Source organism: Aquarana catesbeiana, linkage group LG04 (genome assembly GCF_042186555.1).
Source record: "Aquarana catesbeiana isolate 2022-GZ linkage group LG04, ASM4218655v1, whole genome shotgun sequence".
Taxonomy (NCBI): Eukaryota; Metazoa; Chordata; class Amphibia; order Anura; family Ranidae; genus Aquarana; species Aquarana catesbeiana.
Genome location: NC_133327.1, coordinates 173,203,264 through 173,226,203, shown reverse-complemented (window position 1 = coordinate 173,226,203; position 22,940 = coordinate 173,203,264). Strand labels below are relative to the sequence as shown.

At 38.4% G+C, this 22,940-nt stretch overlaps 1 protein-coding gene across 1 annotated transcript in view; it reads right to left on the bottom strand.

Moving 5' to 3' along the window:
- Positions 1-279: 279 nt before the first annotated feature.
- The window catches only part of CUL3 (cullin 3), a 150,166-nt gene continuing 127,505 nt past the window's right edge, over positions 280-22,940 (bottom strand). The window contains exons 7-16 of the mRNA XM_073625939.1: positions 19,292-19,437; positions 17,113-17,289; positions 15,535-15,705; positions 14,648-14,755; positions 14,436-14,560; positions 12,347-12,443; positions 12,107-12,241; positions 7,143-7,329; positions 5,285-5,430; positions 280-770 (exon numbers count right to left, since the gene is read on the bottom strand). Coding sequence (XP_073482040.1) covers positions 639-770; positions 5,285-5,430; positions 7,143-7,329; positions 12,107-12,241; positions 12,347-12,443; positions 14,436-14,560; positions 14,648-14,755; positions 15,535-15,705; positions 17,113-17,289; positions 19,292-19,437 — 1,424 coding nt within the window. The 3' untranslated portion in view covers positions 280-638. The remainder of the gene's footprint in view (positions 771-5,284; positions 5,431-7,142; positions 7,330-12,106; positions 12,242-12,346; positions 12,444-14,435; positions 14,561-14,647; positions 14,756-15,534; positions 15,706-17,112; positions 17,290-19,291; positions 19,438-22,940) is intronic.

Sequence of the window (22,940 nt, the reverse complement as noted above, 5' to 3'; positions counted from 1 at the left end):
GGAGAGAATATATTACTATATCTTGTTTCTTTAGGTCAAAGCCATCCCATGCATCAGGCTTACTCAATTTTATCTGTGAGTATCAAATAAGACAGTAACCCACAACCAAAATTATTATTGCAATGACATTCCCCGTGTTAATAAAAATTTACTTTTTTATACCTTTAAGCAGAACTGCAAACCATGAGAAAATAATCTCATTTAAAATATATTTAAAGAAAAAAAGTTGACAAAAAAAAAAAAAAAAGAAGGAGGACATAAACAGACTTACACCACCACTAACTTTTGGGGGGAGGGAATAAAATCCCCACAATTTTATTAACGCGATTGAATTTCCTAAATTAGTTTTTTTATTATTTTCTCTTTTTTTGGTGTTCGTTCTTTCCATACAGTAATTGAGAGAAAGAAAATTCTGGGTTTTAACAATTCCACAAAGGAACTGTATAAATGATATCTACAAAGGCCCCCCGAGGGAAATTGGATGTTGAAAATTCTTGTAGGCGTGTTGTGCATGTTCTAGAACACGTACTGTAATTTAATAGATGGAGTTCGTAACCGTGTAATGATTTAAAAGAACTTCCCAGTCCATGCGAAGGGGTATGAAGTCCAAGAGTAATTTCATTTGCAAAGCGCACTTTTTATGCTACGTAAGTGTACACTTTGCGATCTTCAGGTGTTCGTGCTAAATATTCCCGTTCAATAAGTCCTTCAATGCGCTTTTTAATAACAACTGGGCTTGGAAGGAATCTGGCCTTCAGTTGCTGTGTTACCTAAAAAAAAAAAAAAAAATATCCAAATCAAAACCATAATGGGGGAAGTCATTTAATTTGCAAAAGGTGACTGGTGCATATTAGTCTACTAGTAACAAAAGTATGTAATGTACATGACACTATCTGCACTAATAGTTCATTGATCAGGACAGACTTTCAGGAGATCAGCTACTTGGACTGGAAGAAGAATTTAGATCTCTTTTAAGCTTGTCCCGAAAAATGAACTACCGTTGAAGCTTCAAAGTATCACGTACATTACCCAGTTTTTGCTTTCTTTAGGAAGTTAAACATTTGACAAATTTGTTGGTAAGCTTACAGCTTATTGAAACAATGCTTCATGCCTCCCAAAAATTGATGAAATGAAGAGCAACTGTCCCATGTATACCTGCATGTCTGATAGGTCAGTGAAAAGAAAAGTGTGAAGAGAGATAAATTATTGCTATTCTACAAACATATTCTAAAATGGCCTGGCCAGGTTTGGTGGTACCCCTAGAAGAGAGAATAGGTGGATTGTAGTGAGTTTTCTGTACTTATTACCACGTCTTAAATCTTGTAACTAGACAGCTATTCAATGAAAAAAAAGTAGACACTCTGCTGTTTGGTATCACTGTGTGCACCACACTGAGCATGGATCATAATAAGCAAAGGACATAGTTGTCTGAGAAGCTGAACTCAAAAAACAAGGTACAACAGTGCTTGATCGCACCATCAGTGAGCTCAAAGTAAGATTACCCAGGGGGACTCCACTGTTGGAAGAAAAAGTAAAAAAGCCAGTATGGAATTTGGTAAAATGGTTACTGACAAACCACAAAGCTTCAGGGGAGGCAAAAGTCAAGTTTTGTGGCATGTCACATCAAGTTCACAGCTAAAAAAATAAGGCTTTCAAAGAAAAGAACATTTTGCTAACTTTACAAAACATGGTAGAGGCTTGGTTATGTTTTGCAGCTTCTTTGCTGCATCTAATATGGGGTACAGGGCACAATAAAATTTCAAGACCATCAAGGAATTCTGGAGCAAAATATACTGTCCATTGTCAAAAAGTTATGTGTCAGACGCTGGTCATGGGTCCTCCCATAGAATAATGGCCCATAACACAGCTAAGAGAATCAAAGAATAGCAAAGAAAAGGCTCATAAAAAGCTACAGAAATTACTTCTTTGCAGTGATTTTCTTTAAATGCTTTGCAAAAAAAATATTGGGGTCCCATCAGTTCTGTCCATAGCATTTTCATTTGTTTAACATTTTCTACTGAATTAAAAATCAAGGTCTGATTTTTATTACCGTAATTATGGAAAACAATGCTGGATGCAAATTAGTTTGGTCAGTTTTAAAGTGACATTAAGCTTTTTTTAATTATTAAAACAAACATACTTTTTATGCATAGAATACATTAAGATGAAAAACCTTAAAGGCTTTGGAACCAAGTTATTTTAAAAAAATTTGCTGGTTCTTTTTTGCAGAAGGTTCATCCATGTCCGAGCATGCAATAAATGTCCATAAAAACTATTCACGGTCTTTCACAGCTGAGATCTGGCTTCTATGGGCATTTTGTTACCACGGGTTTGAGCCGTACTATTTTTGCAATATAGTGAGGGGAAAAAAAAGTATTTGATCCCCTGCTGATTTTGTATGTTTGCCCACATACAAAGAAATTATCAGTCTATCATTTTAATGGTAGGTTTATTTTAACAGTGAGAGACCGAACAACAAAACTATCTAGAAAAAGACATTTCAAAAAAAGTTATGAATTGATTTGCATTTTAATGAGTGAAAAGGGTATTTGACCCTTTCGCAAAACAGGACTTGGTACTTAGTGGCAAAACCCTTGTTGGCAATCACAGAGGTCAGACGTTTCTTGTAGTTGGCCACCAGGTTTGCACACATCTCAGGAGGGATTGTCCCACTTATCTTTGCAGATCCTATCCAAGTCATTAAGGTTTTGAGGCTGACGTTTGGTAACTCAAACCTTCAGCTCCCTCCACATATTTTCTATGGGGTTTAATGTCTAGAGACTGGCTAGACCACTCCAGGACTTTAATGTGCTTCTTCTTGAGCCACTTCTTTGTTGCCTTGGCCGTGTGTTTTGGGTCATTGTCATGCTGCAATACCCATCCACAGCCCATTTTCAATGCCCTGGCTGAGGGAAGGAGGTCCTTACCCAAGACTTCACCGTGCATGGCCCCACCAATCGTACCTTTCACACGGTGAAGTTGTCCTGTTCCCTTAGCAGAAAAACACCCCCAAAGCATAATGTTTCCACCTGCATGTTTGACAGTGTGGATGGTGTTCTTGGGGTCATAGGCAGCATTTCCCCTCCAAATATGGCGATTTTGGTCTCATCTGATCACACTTTCACCTAGTTCTCCTCTGAATTATTCAGATGTTCGTTAGCGAACTTCAGACGGGCCTGTACATGTGCTTTCTTGAGCAGGGGGACCTTGCCGGCACTGCAGGACTTCAGTCCTTCATGGCATAGTGTGTTACCAATTGTTTTCTTGGTGACTATGGTCCCAGCTGCCTTGAGATCATAAACAAGATTCTCCCGTGTAGTTCTGGGCTGAATTCTCACCGTCCTCATGACCACTGAAACTCCATGAGGTGAAATCTTGCATGGAGCCCCATACAGAGGGAGATTGATAGTTATTTTGTGTTTCTTTCATTTGCGAATAATCACACCAACTGTTGTCACCCTCTCACCAAGCTGCTTGACGATGGTCTTGTAGCCCATTCCAGCCTTGAGGAGGTCTACAATCTTTTCCCTGACATCCTTGGACAGCTCTTTGGTCTTGGCCATGGTGGAGGGATTGGAATCGGATTAATTGCTTCAGTGTACAGGTGTCTTTTATACAGGTAATAAGCTGAGATTAGGAGCACTCAATTTAAGAGTGCTCCTAATGCTACCTGCAGAGAAGACACATGGGAGCCAGAAATCTTGCTGATTGATAGGGGATCCAATACTTATTTCACTCATTAAAATGCAAATCAATTAATAACTTTTTTGAAAGGCGTTTTTCTGGATTTTTTTTTAATTCTGTCTCATTGTTAAAATAAACCAACCATTAAAATTATAGACTGATTAATTCTTGGTCAGTGGGCAAACTTACAAAATCAGCAGGGGATCAAATACTTTTTCGTTCACTGTATATAAACATGTAATGCAAGACTTTCAAATGTTTTCACGCAGATCACACTAGTCTAACATGCAGAGTTTTGGAATATATGCTGCGTATCAAAATGTCAGTACTAAGAAACCACTACCATCTGGGGACTTTATTTTCATTAAAAATTTAGTTCCACACTGTTCAAGTATGAATTTCAGAAGAGAATGAGTAAATAGAGCTTCACATGGATCAATAGCAACCAACAGCGGATTCGTACTGTAAAGAATCAACTCTTTAAATGGCAGGAATCAAGAGATATATGAATAGCTGCGGCCGGGAAGCCCATACAGATGAATGGCAGGCTGACAGCGGCCCCATTAGTCCACATGTCATCACACATTGAGTGATTACCTGTGGTTAGGAACAGATGATTGGCCCTCAACACAGAAAGACTGCATTCAGAGCCAATTGTCCCTGTGAATGTAGTGGAAAAGTTTAAACATCTTCAAGTAGCAGAGCTATGTAATGGTTTTAAAAGGAGTCCTGACCTTTAAAAATGAAGACTTGCTATGTTATATGTACATCCAGAAGTACCAATTATGCCCAAGCAGTACCCTAAAAATGTACCTTCTTAAATTCTTTCTGGGGAAAAAAAGCCCTGCTAAAGCAGTGCATTACCTGGTATGCGAGTGTGTCTAGGCACTCTTGTACCTACAATCTCATAGCTGTATATCTCTGAATGCTAGTCTCATGACAGGATGAGATTTGGTGATCAGAAGCAACCGATGAGTGCTGCACACTGTAAACACGGCCAGAATATGAGGCTGCTAGATGCAGCTCCAGGCCAGGCTGCTCCCAGGCCACGCCCCTCTGACACACTTCACCCCACCCACAGGGCTTCTTCATAGATGTGGGAGTACAATACTGACACCCATCTTTATGCCTCATAAGCCGCCTCAATCAACAATAGACAAACGAAACAGCTGCACTCCCACCTCCATCAGTAAGCCCTGTAGGTGCAAAACACAGAAGACTGGGCTGAAGCCAAATCTTACCTCCTTGTATTTTGGCTGTTTTGTCAGCGTGTGATGCTCCACCAGTTGCTTCTGGGTACATTTCCCTGGAGCCGGGATGAGCTCTTTGGATGCCGGCACCCGCTAGCTGTGTGAGACATCAGCAAACCCTATAGCAGCCTTTCCAGTGGCATTCCAAATTTAGTGATGTAAATTTTGCGCTGCTCACGGTTCTCCTTGTTGGAGTTTCTAAGAGCAGCAACTCTTTACCTGTCATTTCTTAGCACAACTTCCAAAGTTCTGTTCCTCTTTATAGGGAACAAAGGGCTACGATATCGGTATTTAATATTTACACAGTACAAAAGAGAAATTGTAAATAAAAAAAGGTTATTCAGCGTTACCTCTGCTACTAATACATTGTGCTGCATTTTCTTTCTAGATTTCATAATTCGGACTATAGCAGCTTCTATCTCATGCTTTCTGTCGTCATCAACCTTCTTCTGGGTCTCCTTTCTTTCAGGGTCCGATTCACCTTGTTTGGCAGCCACTGCAAAAGTAGATTATACATCAGTCTCAGTTAAATGGCAAGGAATAAAATTACCTAATAACCATTTAGAAAGTGTAAGCTCTATAACCAAATCACATTTCAAATGTATAGCCAAACAAAGGTACAGTGTAGATTAAAAAAAACATCCAGTTTCCAACAGATTTGCATTACTAAAGTTTGATATTTCTGTCCCTTGCACCATCACATGCTATAAAGGTCTGGAGTCTAATATTTACATGTGACATGAAGTAGGTTTCTTACATTCTTTCCCTAGTCCTTTTATACACAGAAAGCCTTTTAAAATCAAAACCTAAAACAAAAAACAGTGAAAAACAAATGCCAAAGCAGCTCCATTTTCACTGCTTTTTCAGCAACTAGTGCATACATATGCATTTTGATGGACATGTTTTAAAGTGATGTAGTGCTCCCTTTTACCACTAGAGGAACAAAAACAAATACCATATTTATTGGCGTATAACACGCACTTTTTTTCCCTTAAAATCAGGGGAAAGTTGAGGGTGCGTGTTATACGCCGATCCCCCCCCCTCTGTTTGTGAGCGGAGCGAGCCGGCCACCGATATACATACATAGACGAGTGTACTCGGCTCGGCTAGCTCCGCTAACAGTCACGCCCAGTCCCGCCCTATGATGGACATAACACAGGGACTGGGCGTGACTGAGCGGAGCTAGCCGAGTACACTCGGCTATGTATGTCGGCTCTTCTCGGCTCAGCTCACAGTCACGCCATTGGACCTGTGTTATGTCCATCACAGGGCGGGACTGGGCAGGACTACGAGCAGAGCCAAGACTGGCTCTGTGTATCTCTGCAGCAGCGCCATATTTAAACCACAAATGATCTGCCAAGGCTGCAAATAACACTGACAAGGCTGCAAATGACATGCATTGATGGGCATTTAAATGTAAGTTTTTTTCCTTAAAAAGTTTTTTTCCTTAAAATTCCCTCCTAAACTTGGGGTGCATGTTATTCGCCGATAAATAAGGTAAATGCAAAGCTCAAATCATATTACTTACTGATCATGCAACCCATTTAGTATAATTTATGAGAGATAAAAAATATTTTTAAATGATTATAAATAAAGATTTTGCTGAAGGCAAAACAATGCAACAGAGGACAGTATCTGATACCTTTACCCATATATGTATACATAAAGCAGTAGAAAAAAACAAAAAAAAAAAAAAAACAAACAAAAACAGGCCTGGCAACACCAATGCAAAAATTATTATCGTGAAGTACAAAAATTATAGATTGCAAAATTAAAGCAGGATTCCATCCGTGAAAAAAAAAAAAAAAAAAAAATTTAAAAAAGTCAGCAGCTATCAACTTTAAATGATCCCACTATAGGAAGTCGGGCCCTGTGCTCACTGCCCGGCACCTACTACACTCCTACTCGGGGTGTCTTTGAATTTGGTTACAACAAATTTTTTTTTTTTGCCTATATTTAGGTTGCCACACTTTTTTGGTAGCCTGACATTTTTCTTATATTTAAGACTGGAAAGGACTGACACTGAAGGACAGATGGAAGTCGCATTTTAACCAGCAGCAGCAGAGTTTTGGATCTTTGAAGTACTATTACATCCATCAGATAGTGCTGCCAGACAGACAAGATAAAAGATATCTCCAATGACCATAATTGCTAAATGAGATGAAACAAACATGTGCTTTTTCCGCTACTTTGTGCCGCTTTACCCACCTGTTTGGATTTTAACTCTATGCAATTTGGAAGTGAATTGATCATTTACAGTGAACACGTGACCACATTCTATTTCTTTTGATTTGGGCTCCTTTGTGAGGACTCTCTGAGTAGGCTTTCCACAGGCAAGAGACTGCAGTGCTCTCACCAGCTCTCGTTCTGGGATATCTGTCTCTTGCTGGATTTCCTGTGCAGAAAAGAGACATTTAACATAGATTCTGTGATGAGACACAACATATGCATTCATAAACTATTATAAACGTTTCATTTAACAATATGTCAGTCCATTAACCTTAAGTCTTTTAAGCAGATTAGTAATTAACAATATTTCCTATTTTCCCACTTTACAGAAAACCAGTATTCTGACAATTTGTAGTAAAAAGCAGGGTTTTTTTTTGCTAGAAAGACAATTTCTTAAAACCCCTAAACATAATTACATTATATATATATCTTTATTTATTAGCAAAGGCCCTAGAGAATAAAATGGCGGTTATTGCAATTTTTTATGTTACACAGTATTTGGAATATACACTTTATTAAATTTAAAAAAAAGCGAATTTTTTTTGTAAAATATGAAAGCTGTTACGCTGAGGGAATGGCTATCGAACATGTCATGCATAAATTGTGCATGCTCATGGAATGGCGCCAAACTATGGTACTTAAAAATCTCCATAGGCTAGGCTTTAACTTTTTTTTTTTTTTTACACGATACCAGTTTTGAGTTAGAGAGGCTGTCTAGTGCTAGAAATATTGTTGATCTTGCTCGGACATTCGTGGCAATACCTCGTGTGTGTGGTGCCAACATTTACATATGTAGGCGGGACCTACATAAGCATTCACCACTGCGCATGAGCAAGGGGGGAAAGGGCCATTGAATTTTTCTTTATTAAATTTTATTTTTACACTGTCCATTTGTTTTTTTTTTTATGCAAACATCCCTTGTGATAGAAATAAGGCATGACCAGTCCTCTTTATGGAAGGGATCTGGGGTTAAGAAGGCCCCACATCTCTCCTCTACAATAGAAAGCACTATATCTATCTATCCATCTTTAAAAAAGAAAAAAAAAACAGATCTAATGCTTGTAAACAAGGCCATTTTTTTATCGCTGTAAACTGTAAGTGATGTCATGATATTGTTTCCGGTCTCCTAGGTCATATGAGCAGAGGCCTCCTCTGCTGATCCCCATGGCCAGCCGTCGCAACCGCCAGATCGGTTCTCTGGCTTCCCGATGAGCCAGGTAAGCCTGAGAACCACTGGAAAATGGGGGGCCCTCCCTACCACGATGGTTCTAACAGTGATCCAGCAGCTAATCAGCCGCTCCAATCACTTATCAGAAAGAGCGTAGGCTGCAGAAAATTTTAATACTGGGGTTATGGCATCTAGCTGCAGCCATAGCTCGGGTATTAAAATGCAAAATAATGACATTTTCCCAGTTAAGCGGTCATCAAGTAGTTAAATAGACAATGTTAGCTTGTCTATTCAGGGCAAAGCGACAGGTCCTCTTTAAAGCCTACCTCTCAATCCAGTTATGCTCAAATTCGCAGTACTTTACTAGCACAAAATACAATACATCAAGCTTACAGTGCTAATGTCACGCTGTTCGGAATATATTAGAGCTGCACAATTAATCGTAAAAAATCGTTATCGTGATCAATCGTCAAGAATCGTTATCGCGATCTTGACTAAAGTGTTTCACAATTCTTTCTATGCAAAGATTTCTCTCCGCTCTTCTGAAGCCACAGCCCTCAAAAGAAAGGAAGAGAAAAACTGGGCAGTCTGCCAAGAAACAAAACATGCTTTATCAGTTGAACTTAAGTATAAATATTGTAACAGTTTGTCAATGGAATAGACTTCCTGTGTAAGTGAAAAAAGTGTAACCACTTAAACACTAAACCTTTTTCTGACATTTGTTGGTTTTAGGTTAAAATCATTTTTTTTGCTAGAAAATTTACTTAGAACCCCCAAACTTATATATTTTTTTTTTAGTAGACTCCCTAGAGAATAAAATGGTGGTTGTTGCAATATTTTATGTCACACTGTATTTGCGCAGCGGTCTTTCAAATGCAATTTTTTTTGGAAAAAATTACTTTAATGAATTAAAAAAAAATACTGTATATATAACCAGTAAAGTGAGCCCATTTTCTTTTTTTTTTTTTTTTTTTTTTTTTGTATAATGTGAAAGATATTACGAGAATCGTGAGAGAATCGTGATTTTTATTCTAAGCAAAAAAATCGTGATTCTTATTTTGGCCAGAATCGTGCAGCTCTAGAATATATGACCCATAGAGAGGTCTCATGCTCCCTTGGGCCTGGTTCACAATATGTGCGATTCCAGATGTAACGTAATCGCACAGAATCGCATGACAATGGAAATGACAATGTTTTTAAAAGTGCCTGTTCACATCAATGTAGCACGGCACGCATTTGGAAAAGGGCCCTGTGCTACTCTGGTGCGATTATAGCTCGATTTTGGTCCCACAGAATATGTAAACCAAATCAAAAATTAAACCAGGTCGCACTACATAATTGCACTGAAAAATCAGATCAAATCACAGCCGCAGTAGTGTGAACCTAGCCTTATACCCAAAAGCACTGGGTATATTTTAGTGGCTGCAATGGAAAAACAGTACCATTAGGTAAGCATTCTAAAACATGAGTATTACTGAATCGGCTTTATAGAGAATCTGTCACTGTCTAAAATGAGAAAAAAAATATAGCAGGACCGCTTTAAAGAAAAAAAAAAAAAAAAAAAAAAAAAAAAAAAAAACTTAGTCTATAAAGCCCAGTTACACACAATTGGGAATTAAACATTCAAGGAGACAAATATTTGTGCGTTTCATTCATGTCATCTTGCTCCTTTTAACATTTTCCACACTCTTAATTTGCTATAAAGACTGTTTACATCATCAGTGTCTCAAACCTTATCGGGTAGTCTTGATTGAACAAAGCAAGGCTTCTCCCGGCGGGAGAAGACAATGGCCCGGCAGGAGAGATTCTCGCATCAACACTGTCTGTTGATGGGGGAAATTTCTTTCCTGCAACCCGTGGATTGTAAAAACTAAAACAACTAAATGGGACTTTATATGAGAGCGCAAGGCATGTAACGCCAGGCGCCTCCATCCGTAATAATTTGAAAAAAAAAGGAAAGGAGGGTGGGACTTTATATGAAACATGCATCCCTGGAGATATCACAATACAAAAGAAAGTGGACAATATTGGGTATATTTAAAATCATGACCATCAATAATATTGTAAAGCAGGTAACTAGCAATCACTGATTTATTGTATAAAGTATATAGTAGTAATAGTATTCACAAGATAAAATAATGACATAATAAGTTCATAATATAAACCATAATAAAAACCAAATACAATTGGAATATATCATTTATAACAGTGGTGTTGATAGCATAATCCACTATTGATATAACAAGTTCATATTGTACATACACACGTTTACGTGTCGTTGGTGGACACCCATTACCCATTCTGGATTATTTATACTCCTCCCAGGTGATTCAATTTTCCCTTGGGGCTAGCCCACATCACAATGAGAAACTCTCGTACCTCGCTCAGTTTTACTGGCAATCCATGTATATCTACTGTTTTTTCTTTACCTCCCTCTTTGTTAGCTTATGTATTCACCTTCACTCACAATACTTTTTTTATTGTTGCTACCTATACTTACTCTTGGGATTAGTTGGTTATCCCTCTATTCCACCATCACCATTAAGGTCAATTTGCCACTTCCAACACACTCTATCCTATGTCACCCTCTTGGTATCTCGATAATCCATAGTCCCTGCACTTAACATTCCCACTTCTGGCCCATTGATCACTATCATTATTCCTTTTTTTATTTAATTTTTGTATTTAGTCCCTTATCATACCCTACCTGTTGGTCTATTCTACATTCTTCACCACATACCGCCCTCCCCTTGTTTTACAGATGTCCACTATCCCTGGATCACATTTCCTACGTCTAAGGTGGCCAATCCCTAGGTTACATTGCTTCTTCCTGGCTATCCATCTCTGGTTGGGTTTATCCACCTCAGCTCCCGAGGCTGATGCTGTTTCTGGTCGGCCCCTGACCCTTCACACCTGTGTCCAGTTTCCCTGGCATTTCTGTAAGTGGTCGTGGTGAATGAGGTTAATTTCCCCTTTTTCCCTCTCCTCTCCCTATACAATTTATTCATTATTTTGTACAATTTATACAAACTAATTATGTGTTTCAATACCTAGACATCTACCTCATACTTGCTCCTGAAGAGTGGCAGTCGCCACGAAACGCGTCGAGCCAATAGATGCCCTCTTGTTCATATTTATATATTAGTATCCACTGCCATATTTATTAATTGGACTGTACCAACAATTACAGTTACACTTTTTTACCAGGGAGACACGCTCCAATGAAAGTGTTTTTTACATATATACACAATATGAACTTGTTATATCAATAGCGGATTATATTATCAACATCACTGTTATAACTGATATATTCCAGTTGTATTTGGTTTTTATTATGGTTTATATTATGAACTTAATATGTCATTATTTTATCTTGTGAATACTATTACTACTATATACTTTATACAATAAATCAGTGATTGCTAATTACCTGCTTTACAATATTATTGATGTTCATGATTTTAATTATACCCAATATTGTCCACTTTCATTTGTATCGTGATATCTCCAGGGATGCATGTTTCATATAAAGTCCCATCCTCCTTTCCTTTTTTCAAACCCGTGGATTGTAACTTATGCAAATCAAATAGTAGATAACCTATGGAACTCAATAAGTAAAATTCTAAATCAACTTTTTTTTTTTGGGTTGCAACTGAAAACTAAACAACTGCAGAAGTAGTAAGTAAATATGTATAGAACTCTTGTAGTCAACTTATTTGTAAGTAAAAGACAAGAAAAAAATACAATAGGGGTAAAAAAGGATTTCATTCCCTACCTCAAAAGTGTACTTTTCTCGGTTGTTGAAGAGTATTAATATGGTCATCTGGAAGGTTGAGACTTGCAGTATGTGTTTTCGTGTGTTGGAACCAGTAACTTGAGCGCCTCCTACACCGACCTCTGAGCCATCCTCCTGGAAAGAAAATGCACACATCCATTCACATTAACAAACTATGATTTATTATCTGGGGCATCTTCTAGGATACCATTTTACCTATATTCAAATCTTTCGACTAACCTTTTTGACAGGTCCATAAAAAGTGGCGTTAAGATCTGCAGAACCCATGTGGTGTTGCAATGTCAGCTGCCGTCCACTGTGTTTAGCAAGATAAAACCTTTAATCAAAGCAAACACAGTATTTGAATTACTTACACTGATATATGAGCAAGGGCTCACAAACTGTAAATTGCAGCAGAACAGATGTTAAAAGATCTCTGCTAAGCCTCAAATGGCCTCTTAACAGTAACAATTTAGAATATCTGTAACCGGTTCTGGGCAGTTAGTCCTGTGTATAGAACATGAGCTCCTTTAGGGCCACACCTTCTAAGCACATCATAAATGCAAATAAAAAAAAATCTCCCATCATCCAGTGGACAATTCTTGTTGCTATCAAACAGAATATAGTGGGACTGTAAGTTGTTTGAGGGGTCATGCACTGCATTTTCAAACTAGATTCTGTTAGGAAAATAATTGACGCTAGTATAGATTTCTCAGCACTCGGGTAAAGGACATCCACTTTATTCCCAATCCACCCCACAAGCGGCTGGATCCCCCGCTAAGCAAGCAGATTCTGCTTCACAGAGGTGCCTGTGTGAAAGGGGCCCAAGTAATCCAGAGCTTTCAAAAAGTCAAACATCCCCAAGCACTGGATTACTTATAGTTTCAAGGAAAATAATTGAGCGTGTGATTTTAGCAGCCTCCAACTTTAACCACTTTCCTTTCGAGCAGTATTTTCATTTTTCACATGCGTTAAAATCTGCATTGCCTATACATTTACTTAAAACCCCCAGAATATACCATATTTATCAGCGTATAACATGCACAGGTGTATAACATGGACCCCAATTTAAGAGGGAAGTTTTAGGGAAACTTTTTTATTTAAATAAACCACTTTGAAGCAAAATAATGGTCAGTGAGCATCAATGCAGCCTGATTAGTGCCCATCTGCAGCCTCAAAGCAGTCTGATCTGTGCCCATCTTCCCCATCAATGCAGCTCACCATCTCTCATAAGAAATCGCAGAGTCGTCATCTCCTGTTTACTCGTCTTAGTCGGCAGTCACATACACAATCCTGCCTCCGCCATCGGCATTGGACCAGCGCCTGTGATAGACAGAACACTGGTACAATGCCGGTGGTGGAGGCAGGACTGTGTGTGTAAGAGCCGAGTGGAGAGGAGGGCTCAGTGAATTCCAGCGGCACTTGTCCCCCTCCGAGGTACGCTGTCGGCGTATAACACACACCCACGATTTTCCCCCTATTTTCAGGGCGAAAAAAGTATGTGACATACGCCGATAAATACAGTAAATTTTCTGATCATAGAAGCCCTTAAGAATAAAGCAATGGTAATTATAATGTTGAGTGATACTTGTACAACTCTAGAATCAATTTTAGCGCACACAAGTATTGAGTAAATACTGAATATGTCTAGCCTCAAAACTTCATGTGCTGCAAAATATTACAGTATCCCAATTATCAGGTAGTAATGTTTTAAATGCCTTTACAGCTTCATTAGTTTAGCATTAATGTAAATGAGGGACCTAGAATTCTTGCTTTTACTTTGCCATGCACAGCAATTTTATGACATGTAGCAAATTACACTCATGTATGCACTCAACAGAGGCACAAAGATGAACGTGCGCAGGGCGAAGGGGAACTTTCAATATTTTTTAATTTTATAGTTTAAATTTTTTCACTTTTTATTTTACGCACATAACTTTATTGCTATCATTAGGGGGCTAACAAGACCCACGAGTCCCGTAAAAGTGGTTTGGCAGCTCTACAGGTCACCCATATTAGTTTTAGCTCTATATCCTGCAACATAACACAGAAACCAGCTCACAGCTACTACTGCAGCTATGAGCTGGTCTTAAAAACTTTGCTGACTTTGGACAGACACAAAAAGGAAGGTTCTGGGCAGCATTTCACACGTATAAGGATAACAAACGGAGGGCTGTTCTACAATATATTAGGAATACTGAGAAAATGGGGTGTAAAAGAGCAAGCTAAAACACAAAACTATGTCACGGAAAACATGTATAATTGTTTAAAACCAGAGGAATGTCAGTTTTCAGGCAGAACTGTCTGCTTTTATAATTTTTTATTTTACCTTCTAAATACTTCAAATGCATGCCTGGCAGCAGGTGGGATGTTGCACTTCGGTGTAGCCGACTGTGTGGGCCAGTAGCCAGTCGTAAGAACTCTGACTGTGAGATCTACCCCTCCTAAGGAGACCTGAAACACAAGGCAAAAGCACAAATAAGAATGTCACCACACACCGGGAAGAGGAAGGCATGTTGCGTAACCATGGACATTTCATACCCCTGTTGTCTGCAGATGTTGCCTGAATTCATCCATAGTAGTGTTTGAAATACTCATGTCTCTGAACATGCCTTCTAATTTTGAAGTGAATTGGCAGCCACACTCGGTCTGAAAGGAAACAAAAAAAAAAAAAAAAAAAAATGGTTCTAAACATGGAAATTTGAGTAGAACATACTTTTAAAGGGGCTGCAAAGGTTTGAATTTTTTTCTTCTAAAAACAACAAACATGTTATACTTGCCCAGCCCCCCCCCCCCCCCCGACTCCTGTGTCACTGGATTTGATTGACAGCAGCGGGAGCCAGTTGCTTCCACTGTTAATTATTCAATGAGGACAGAGACAGCGCTGGAGCCGCTGGGCTAAGGTGAAAAACCATGAGACTTCCCTTTTAAAGCCAATCCCAGCCTAAGCTTTTTTTTTCTAGTTTTAAACAACACCTCTGCTTGGTTACAATCTTGTCACCCTTGGGGAATTGTTATGTTCAGCTCCTGTCTCAGTGAAACAGACCCAGAATCTGAAAAGCAAACGGCTTCTGCTGTGCTTTTTCTTTAAAGAAAAAAACCCATAAAGCTCTGAATTCTAAGTCATGGGTGCACTATTAAACATTTGTAAAACTAAGACTTAACAGCCACAATAATATTAGCAAAAAAAAAACCCACACACCACCACAGCAGTATAAAAGTAGTTTGTAAAAAAACAAAGTTTGTGGCCTCAAATAAGTGACCAATGCCATACCATGCATTCACTGTCAAACTAAAATCTGTACTTACAAAGCATAAAAAAAAAAAAAAAATGGGAAAGAGACAAGAAGTCTTCTGACTGGAACTGTAATACCCAATGTGCTTCAAACATGGTGGCATAGAGAAGAAAGGAACAAGAGAAGAGTCACCTTTAATTTGGATATCATATTCTTTTCAGAGTCATCAGACACACTCTTGTTGGTAAGTAGTCGTCTAGCCAAATGCTGCTTGTAGTAACGTTCAAACACGTCTTTTTCTTGCATGAATCTAAAAAGGACCATTGCCTTGTCAAGTATGGATTCCACCTCCTGTTCTGTGAGCTTTAAAAGAAAAAAAATCCCTTAATGTTAGACAACTTTAAAGACACCACACAATTAATAGCTTAATAGTATTAAAAGTGCTGCTGTAACTTAAAGTATCCTTCGCATGCTCTTGCAGGTGTTAATATTGCCTCAGCAGTGCCCATCGGGAAAATTACCTAGGAGCACTGTTCCAGCTTACTAGAATAAAGGATCTATTGTTTTTCCTCTCAGTCGGAGCTGAAGCCAGCCTCAGTCTACACAGCAGTTAGATTTGTCACAGGTTCAAAAAAAATCTTACCCAACATTTACAGCTCATCTCAATTCCTGTCCCCTGCACCAAATAAAAATGGAAGCCAATATGACCAGACACAGACATGTAACTTACAGGTGCCATCAATCACATAAGCCACCATTAATTTCTATAGAGATACGAGATACTGAGGAAGTACTTAAGATTATTTTCATTCCCCACATACTTATGCTGTCCATACACTGATGCAAAATTATAAGGTGCAGCAGGCACTGGCTAAATTTTGATCAGTATGTGGCTGTCCCTGTAGGGTGTTCGGGCCCTTTCACATGGGCTATCCGATCAGCTCCACCAGTCAGTTTTTCAGGTGGATTTGATCGGTAAGGATGAGCTCCAGCATGTTCGCACAGCCCACGTGCAGAGCCCGCCAGGAAGTCAGCACTGCGCTGCGCTAATCACAGGCAATGAGACATTGTCCTGATGCTCGGCTGCAGAGATCGGGAAATGCACAAATTTTTTTTGTACAAAGCCAGATCGTACAATTTTCGTTTAATCAGTACAGCCGTCATTCGAAAATGCAATACAAATTGATAAAAAAAACACATCACTTCTGAATTTTTATTCTGTCGCACGAGAATTTTTGTGACTTTAGTAAACTCTTCAGATTCGATCTGAGATTAGAAAAGGTGGCTGGATGGCGGCACTCCTATGTAATTTCTTTATTCAAGTGCAGGATACAAAGGTGAACTACAGGTATCAGCTTAATGTTTCAGCACCCGACCTTGGTGTGAAACATGTAAGCTGATAACTGTAGTTCACCTTTATATCTGGCACTTGAATAAAGAAATTGCATAGGAGTGTGGCCGTCCAGCTTTCCTTTCTTCTAAGTATCTGTTTGCATAAAGGGCTCACACCCTCCACGTGGGATAGAGGCTTTTTGGAGCAGCAGGGTAAGAAAAACCGCCTTAGAGCGATATACATGTACATATTCGATCTGAGATTAGCATGCAAAAAAAAAATCAAGGTGAAAAGGTGAACTTACACTTTAAGTATGGCTGACTCATATGAGTTCCACTAGTAAATGGAGTAGTTAAAACCCCACTTGCCCACTCAGAACAGATGAAGATTTACAGATAGTGGAAAAAAAAATGCATTGCCAGGACAAAATTACTTACTCCTTTAACTCCTTTTTTGAGTTTGTCATCAATAAATAAGGAAAGGTACTCAGGGGATCTGGAGTTCAGATTGAGGAAGTACTCAAAGTCACCAGCAATAGTCTGCTTGAAAAGACGGTCATTACTAAATGACTCCTGAAGAAACCTGTCAAATCTACTCTTCAAGTCTAGGAGCCCCTGTAAATAAGAAAAGATGTTACAACAAATAAACCATCTTCTGCCAATACATAGTATAGCACATTTAAACTTCCCCAATTATACAAGGATTAGGAAAGTCACAGAAAAGTACTTTTAAGTAGCTACTCTACCCAAGATCAGAGACTCCTAAATATATGTCAAAGATGGCATTGAACTAACTATTTATCTGTTTTGCTTCTGTGTCAGATTTTAAATGGAATGCAATACACGGTGACATTTAAATTCACGTTGCTTGGGAATCATGCACATAAATAAATGACCTCCAAATACTTTGTTGGTGGAGATTTTCTATGATGACAGACGGATGATGCTGGTCAAACCTTAAAGGATAAAGTTCATTTTTTTTCTTCCCTCTTAGGCACCTGCAGATCATGTTTGCAATTGTCAGACTCCTGCAGACTCTCAGTATAGCGGTCTGCATGTACTGTCTCCAGCACAGGCAAAATGGTTACTGCAGAGCAGGAAGAATCAATGAACTACAAGAGCTCTCATCAGCGACCTTACATTTCATTGAGAACTACAAGCTGGAAAGGATCCGATGCCCGCTGTCACATTTGAGAGGGGGGTTGGCTTGGGAGTGCAGGTGGAGGGTTACTGAACATACTACACCCTAAATACAGGTGTAGCATGTAACATGTTCATAAATGTGAACATATCCTTTAATAAATCCCAAGTTGCTTCCTATCCACATCTTTTTGTTGAGGTCATTTCTAGACTTTGCTGTTCGTATATTTAACTGAAAAATGAAAAAAGTACATAAGAAAAGAAAATAACTTTTTATTCACTTAAACGTAAAAGAGTACCATGTGAAAGTATTAACCCTTAGTGTTTTTTTTTTTTTGCATTACAAACTGGAATTAAAATTGACTTTTGGGGGCACTGAACCATGTACACATCATCCCTACAACTTTAAAAGGTGCAATTTATTTATTTTTTTATTATGACAAAAATAAGACAAAAGGTATGGTGTTTTTCACTAAAGTAATCATACTATACCATGTTTAACTAGTTCGCCCGGGCTCTCCTGTCTCACTGGGAGGCCCGAGCAACCTGCTGGCACATCCGCCAGCTGGCCAGGGACCCGACCGAAGCCGGGATCGGCTTAGATTGGGTCTCGGATCTAGTAACCTGCTCACTTCCGGTTTACAGAAGACTCAAAAGGCACCAAATTTAAAAAATAATGGCAGCATTCAAATCTTATAGACCCCAGGTCCCTCCATAGAGAGTACCTGACACTGCCTATTACTTTCACTAGGGATGTTTACATTCCTTGTGAAAGCAATAAAAGTGATCAGAATTTATTTTTTTTTTTTTTTAAGACAGTGTAAAAAAAAAAAAAAAAAAAAAAGTAAAAGCGCGCATCCCTACGAGCTCGCAAGCAGAAGCTAACGCATACGCAAGTCGCGCCCGCAAATGTAAACAGTGTTCAAGCCACATGAGTGATATCGCCACGACTGTTCGAGCAAGAGCAATAATTCTAGCACCAGACCTCCTCTAACTCTAAACTGGTAACCTGCAAAAAATTTTAACGCATGGAGATTTTTGAGTACCGTAGTTTGTAACCATTCCACGAGTGTGCGCAATTTTAAAGCGTGACATGTTAGTTATCTATTTACTCGGCGTAACATCTTTCACATTATGAAAAAAAATATTGAGCGAACTACAGTTTTTTTTTTATCCCTGAAAGTGCATTTCTTCCAAAAAAAATGCATTTGAAAGTCCGCTGCACAAATAGTGGGACATAAAATATTGCAACAATCGCCATTTTATTCTCTAGGGTCTATGCTAAATATATATATATATATATATATATATATATATATATATATATATATATATATATATATATATATATATATATATATATATATAATATGTTTGGGGGTTCTAAGTAATTTTCTAGCAAAAAATTTGGATTTTTACCTGTAAGCAACAAACGTCAGAAAAAGGTTTAGGCATGAAAGGGTTAAAGGAGTCCTACCTGGATATAATCAACCGGATTCTTTCCTTCCCCTTCTTCAGAAACCAGGGCTTTCCCCTGTTCTCGAAGGTATAAACTCATACATTCACACATTGTCTTGAGACCATTTGGAACCCTACTGAATAACTTGTACATACAGGCCAAATCTGTAATAAAGGGACAAAAAAGTGATTAAAAAAATGTATAGTCAAAAACTACATTTACTTAATGCTACCCAACTGTAGAGTGAACCTCCCAAGTCACAGAAACTGTAAAAATCAGTAATACTGCTAAATAACAGGAACAAATATCTTGTTATTTCCAATAAAACTTTACATACCTCTGTGGAGATTCTTTATTCCAAGTCCAGGCTGTAAGTAGGGTCTCTACCTGTTGATACAAGCCTTTACTCTACAAGTCAATCCCAATCAAAACAGTCTGTCATTTACATTAGTGGCCAAAAATATGCACACTAGAAAAATGCAGGGTAAGTCTAATATCAAGTGACTGACTTACGCCAAAAGCATGGAAACTCTGGTCTCCTACTCACAATCGGGACCTAGGGGAACAGTATTGTGATCCCCCTATTGCTGTGATAGCCTCTGACTGGCTTTCACAGCGATCATTCATTCTGTAGCTCACCAATGTTGTTCCTCCTTTGTGAAGATTTGAAGTGTGCGTAGAGCAGTGCACATGATGACTGCAACATGTAACTGCTCGTTCCAAACAATAGTGAGGGGGGTAAAAAAGGGGATCTGAGCTCATAAGCCCCTTCACACTGGGGCGGGGTCGGCGGTAAAGCGCCGCTATTATTAGCGGCGCTTTACCGTCATTTTAGCTCCCCTGCTAGCGGCCGAGAAAGGGTTAAAAACCACCGCAAAGCGCCTCTGCAGAGGAGCTTTGCCGGAAGTATAGCCGCGCTGCCCCACTGATTTCAATGGAGCTCCAAAAATTCTGCTAGCAGGACTTTTTTTCCTGTCCTGCTAGCGCACCGCTCCAGTGTGAAAGCCCTCGGGGCTTTCACATTGGAGACAAAGCAGCGGCTGTTTCGGGTCGGTTTGCAGGTGCTATTTTTAGCGCAATAGTGCCTGCAAACCGCCCCAGTGTGAAAGGAGTCTTAGAGAGAATGCAGAGAAAAGAAAAAAAAAAACGAAAAAGATTACATAACTAAGTAGTGGGATTGTATTAGGGCTGCAACTAACGATTATTTTCATAATCGATTAGTTGGCCAATTATTGTTTCGATTAATAACCTTTAAAAAAAAAAAAAAAAAAAAAGTGTGGTGTATAATTTAGTTAATACATAAAGTTTAAAAAAAAAAAGGCAATTTATTCTTAAATATCTCTATGCAGTGGTTAATATAAATAACCAACTATATGGTTAGGGAGCAAAATATCTAATCCACTCTGAGAATAACAGACAAAAGAGATATACTGTAAATACTATTAGATGAGATATACTGTATATACTATTAGAGGAGAGATGCACTGTATATACTATTAAAGGGTGAATCTGGTAAATATCATCAGACTCAGAGATCACATTTTTTTTTTTATTTAAAACAAAAACAAATGTCTTCCCTCAAAAAAATTTAATTTTAAGAACGTTCATTCGATTTTCTAATCGTTAGTGGGGTCACATCGATGTTCATTTTCAACCACAGTGACGGGAACATTTGGACATAATAGAGAACTTTTTGGTCAAAGGAATTTTCAGACAGCGTGTATGTGGTTTTCGTTCAGAAATTACATTCATTTTGAAAACAGAATGTTAAAAACAAGTGAAAATTTCAAACAACATTCTTTCATTCAGCGAATGTACAAAGATTTTATCCGAATATTCTCGTCTGAAAATTGATCCGGGTAGCCAGCATAAGGCTCGGTACACACCTATGCAGTTTGCTTTTGATCTGTTTCTGCAGTGCGTTTTGATTTTTGCTAACGTGATTTTGCCGCAATTTGCATTTTTGAATTTGTTTTGGCCAAAAAAACTAATTGCTGCAAAAACGCATTACATACTTTTCTTCAGCTTCTCCATTGAAGTATATTGAACCAAAAAAGCACCGTTTTGCATTAAAAAAAAAAAAAAAAGTCCCCGACCCTTTCCAAATACGCAGCGGCTGAAAAAAAGCATAGGATGTGAACGTGTCCCATAGGAAACCATGTAAATGAACTGTAGTGCGTTTCTGCAAAAAGCACCAAAAACACATAGGTGTGACGTTTAGTAACATAATGGGGTTAAAAAAAAAAGAAAATTAGCCCTTTATAGTACAAGAAAAAACAAAACAGATAATCACTACTGTAAGGGGTTCCTTTTTTTTACTGTAGAACTGTGAAAGTAATATTTACACTAGCTATTTGCTCTTTTTGTACTATAAAGGGCTCATTTTATTTTTTTATTTTTTAACCCCATTATGTTACTGGCCGATCGATTATGAAATTAATCGATTACTATTTTCATAATCGATTAGTTGTTGATTAATCGATTAGTTGTTTCAGCCCTAGATTGTATGGAATATTTTTGTTAATGACTGGCCAGGAAATAGTCCAATCCAAACCCTACTTAAAAAAAATCTGGTAAAGACCAAGAAACAAAATGACAACAACTAGAATTCATTTTAAATTGCTGGTATCAAATTGCTACACTAAAATAAATTAAAACGTACTGCATTCCATGGCAATAAAGTGCAAAGCTGTGATCACATCTAAAGGCTAATCAACCTGACATTGACATTTTTGTACATACAACAAATACATCACTTCTGTTTGAACAGATGAGATATTAAAAAGTATAACACTGCATTCAGCATTTAGAATAAAATGATATATAATGTGATTTGTTTCTATACTATTGTAGAAAGAAAAAAAGAAAAAATTCCTACCAGGCATAAGCCCTCCCAGCTAAAGAAGGCTTCAGTTTTTGTGGTTAGTAATAAACCACAAAGAAAGAAGGGCGGGATCCTTGTGTCTTGTACCTAAGAAAAATAAATTACCAGTAGCCCAAAAAAATAAAGTTTTCTTTATTTTACATCCCAGTATACAGGCTATCTTGATATCCAGAATGACAAAGATGTACCAAAGCACTGAATATGAGGGGAAGGCAACAAGCTAACTGAACCCAAATAAACTAGAACAGGTTAGAACCTCACGCAGCTTCCTGCAAAACTTGGTACTCAAAAAGGTGGAGTCCTCAATGGCTTGAACATCCACATTGTAAAACTTTGCAAAAGGTATGAAAAGTAGACCAGGTAGCAGCTTCACAAACTTGAGCTACCAAAACCTAACGACAAATATCCTAGAAGCACCTGGTACAATGAGCAGTCATTGAAAACAAGGGAAATTGGCCATTTAGACTGTAAGTTTGAGAAATAAGCTGACAAATTCATTGAGGAATGGTAGATTTGGAATCTGCGTTCCTAGATCCTACAGGACACATAAAGAAGGAATTAGACTGACTAAATGCAGTAGTTGACTTCAGGTAACACCTGATAGCATGAACCACGTCTAAAGTGTGAACAGCCATGACTCCCAGCGACTGAGGCTGGGGAGAGAAAGAAGGCAACACAATCTCATAGTTGAGATGTAAAGAAGAAACCACCAAGGTAGAAAGAACAACTGAAGTTGTAGCACCATGTTGTCACATTGGAATATCATAATAAAAATTCCTTTTA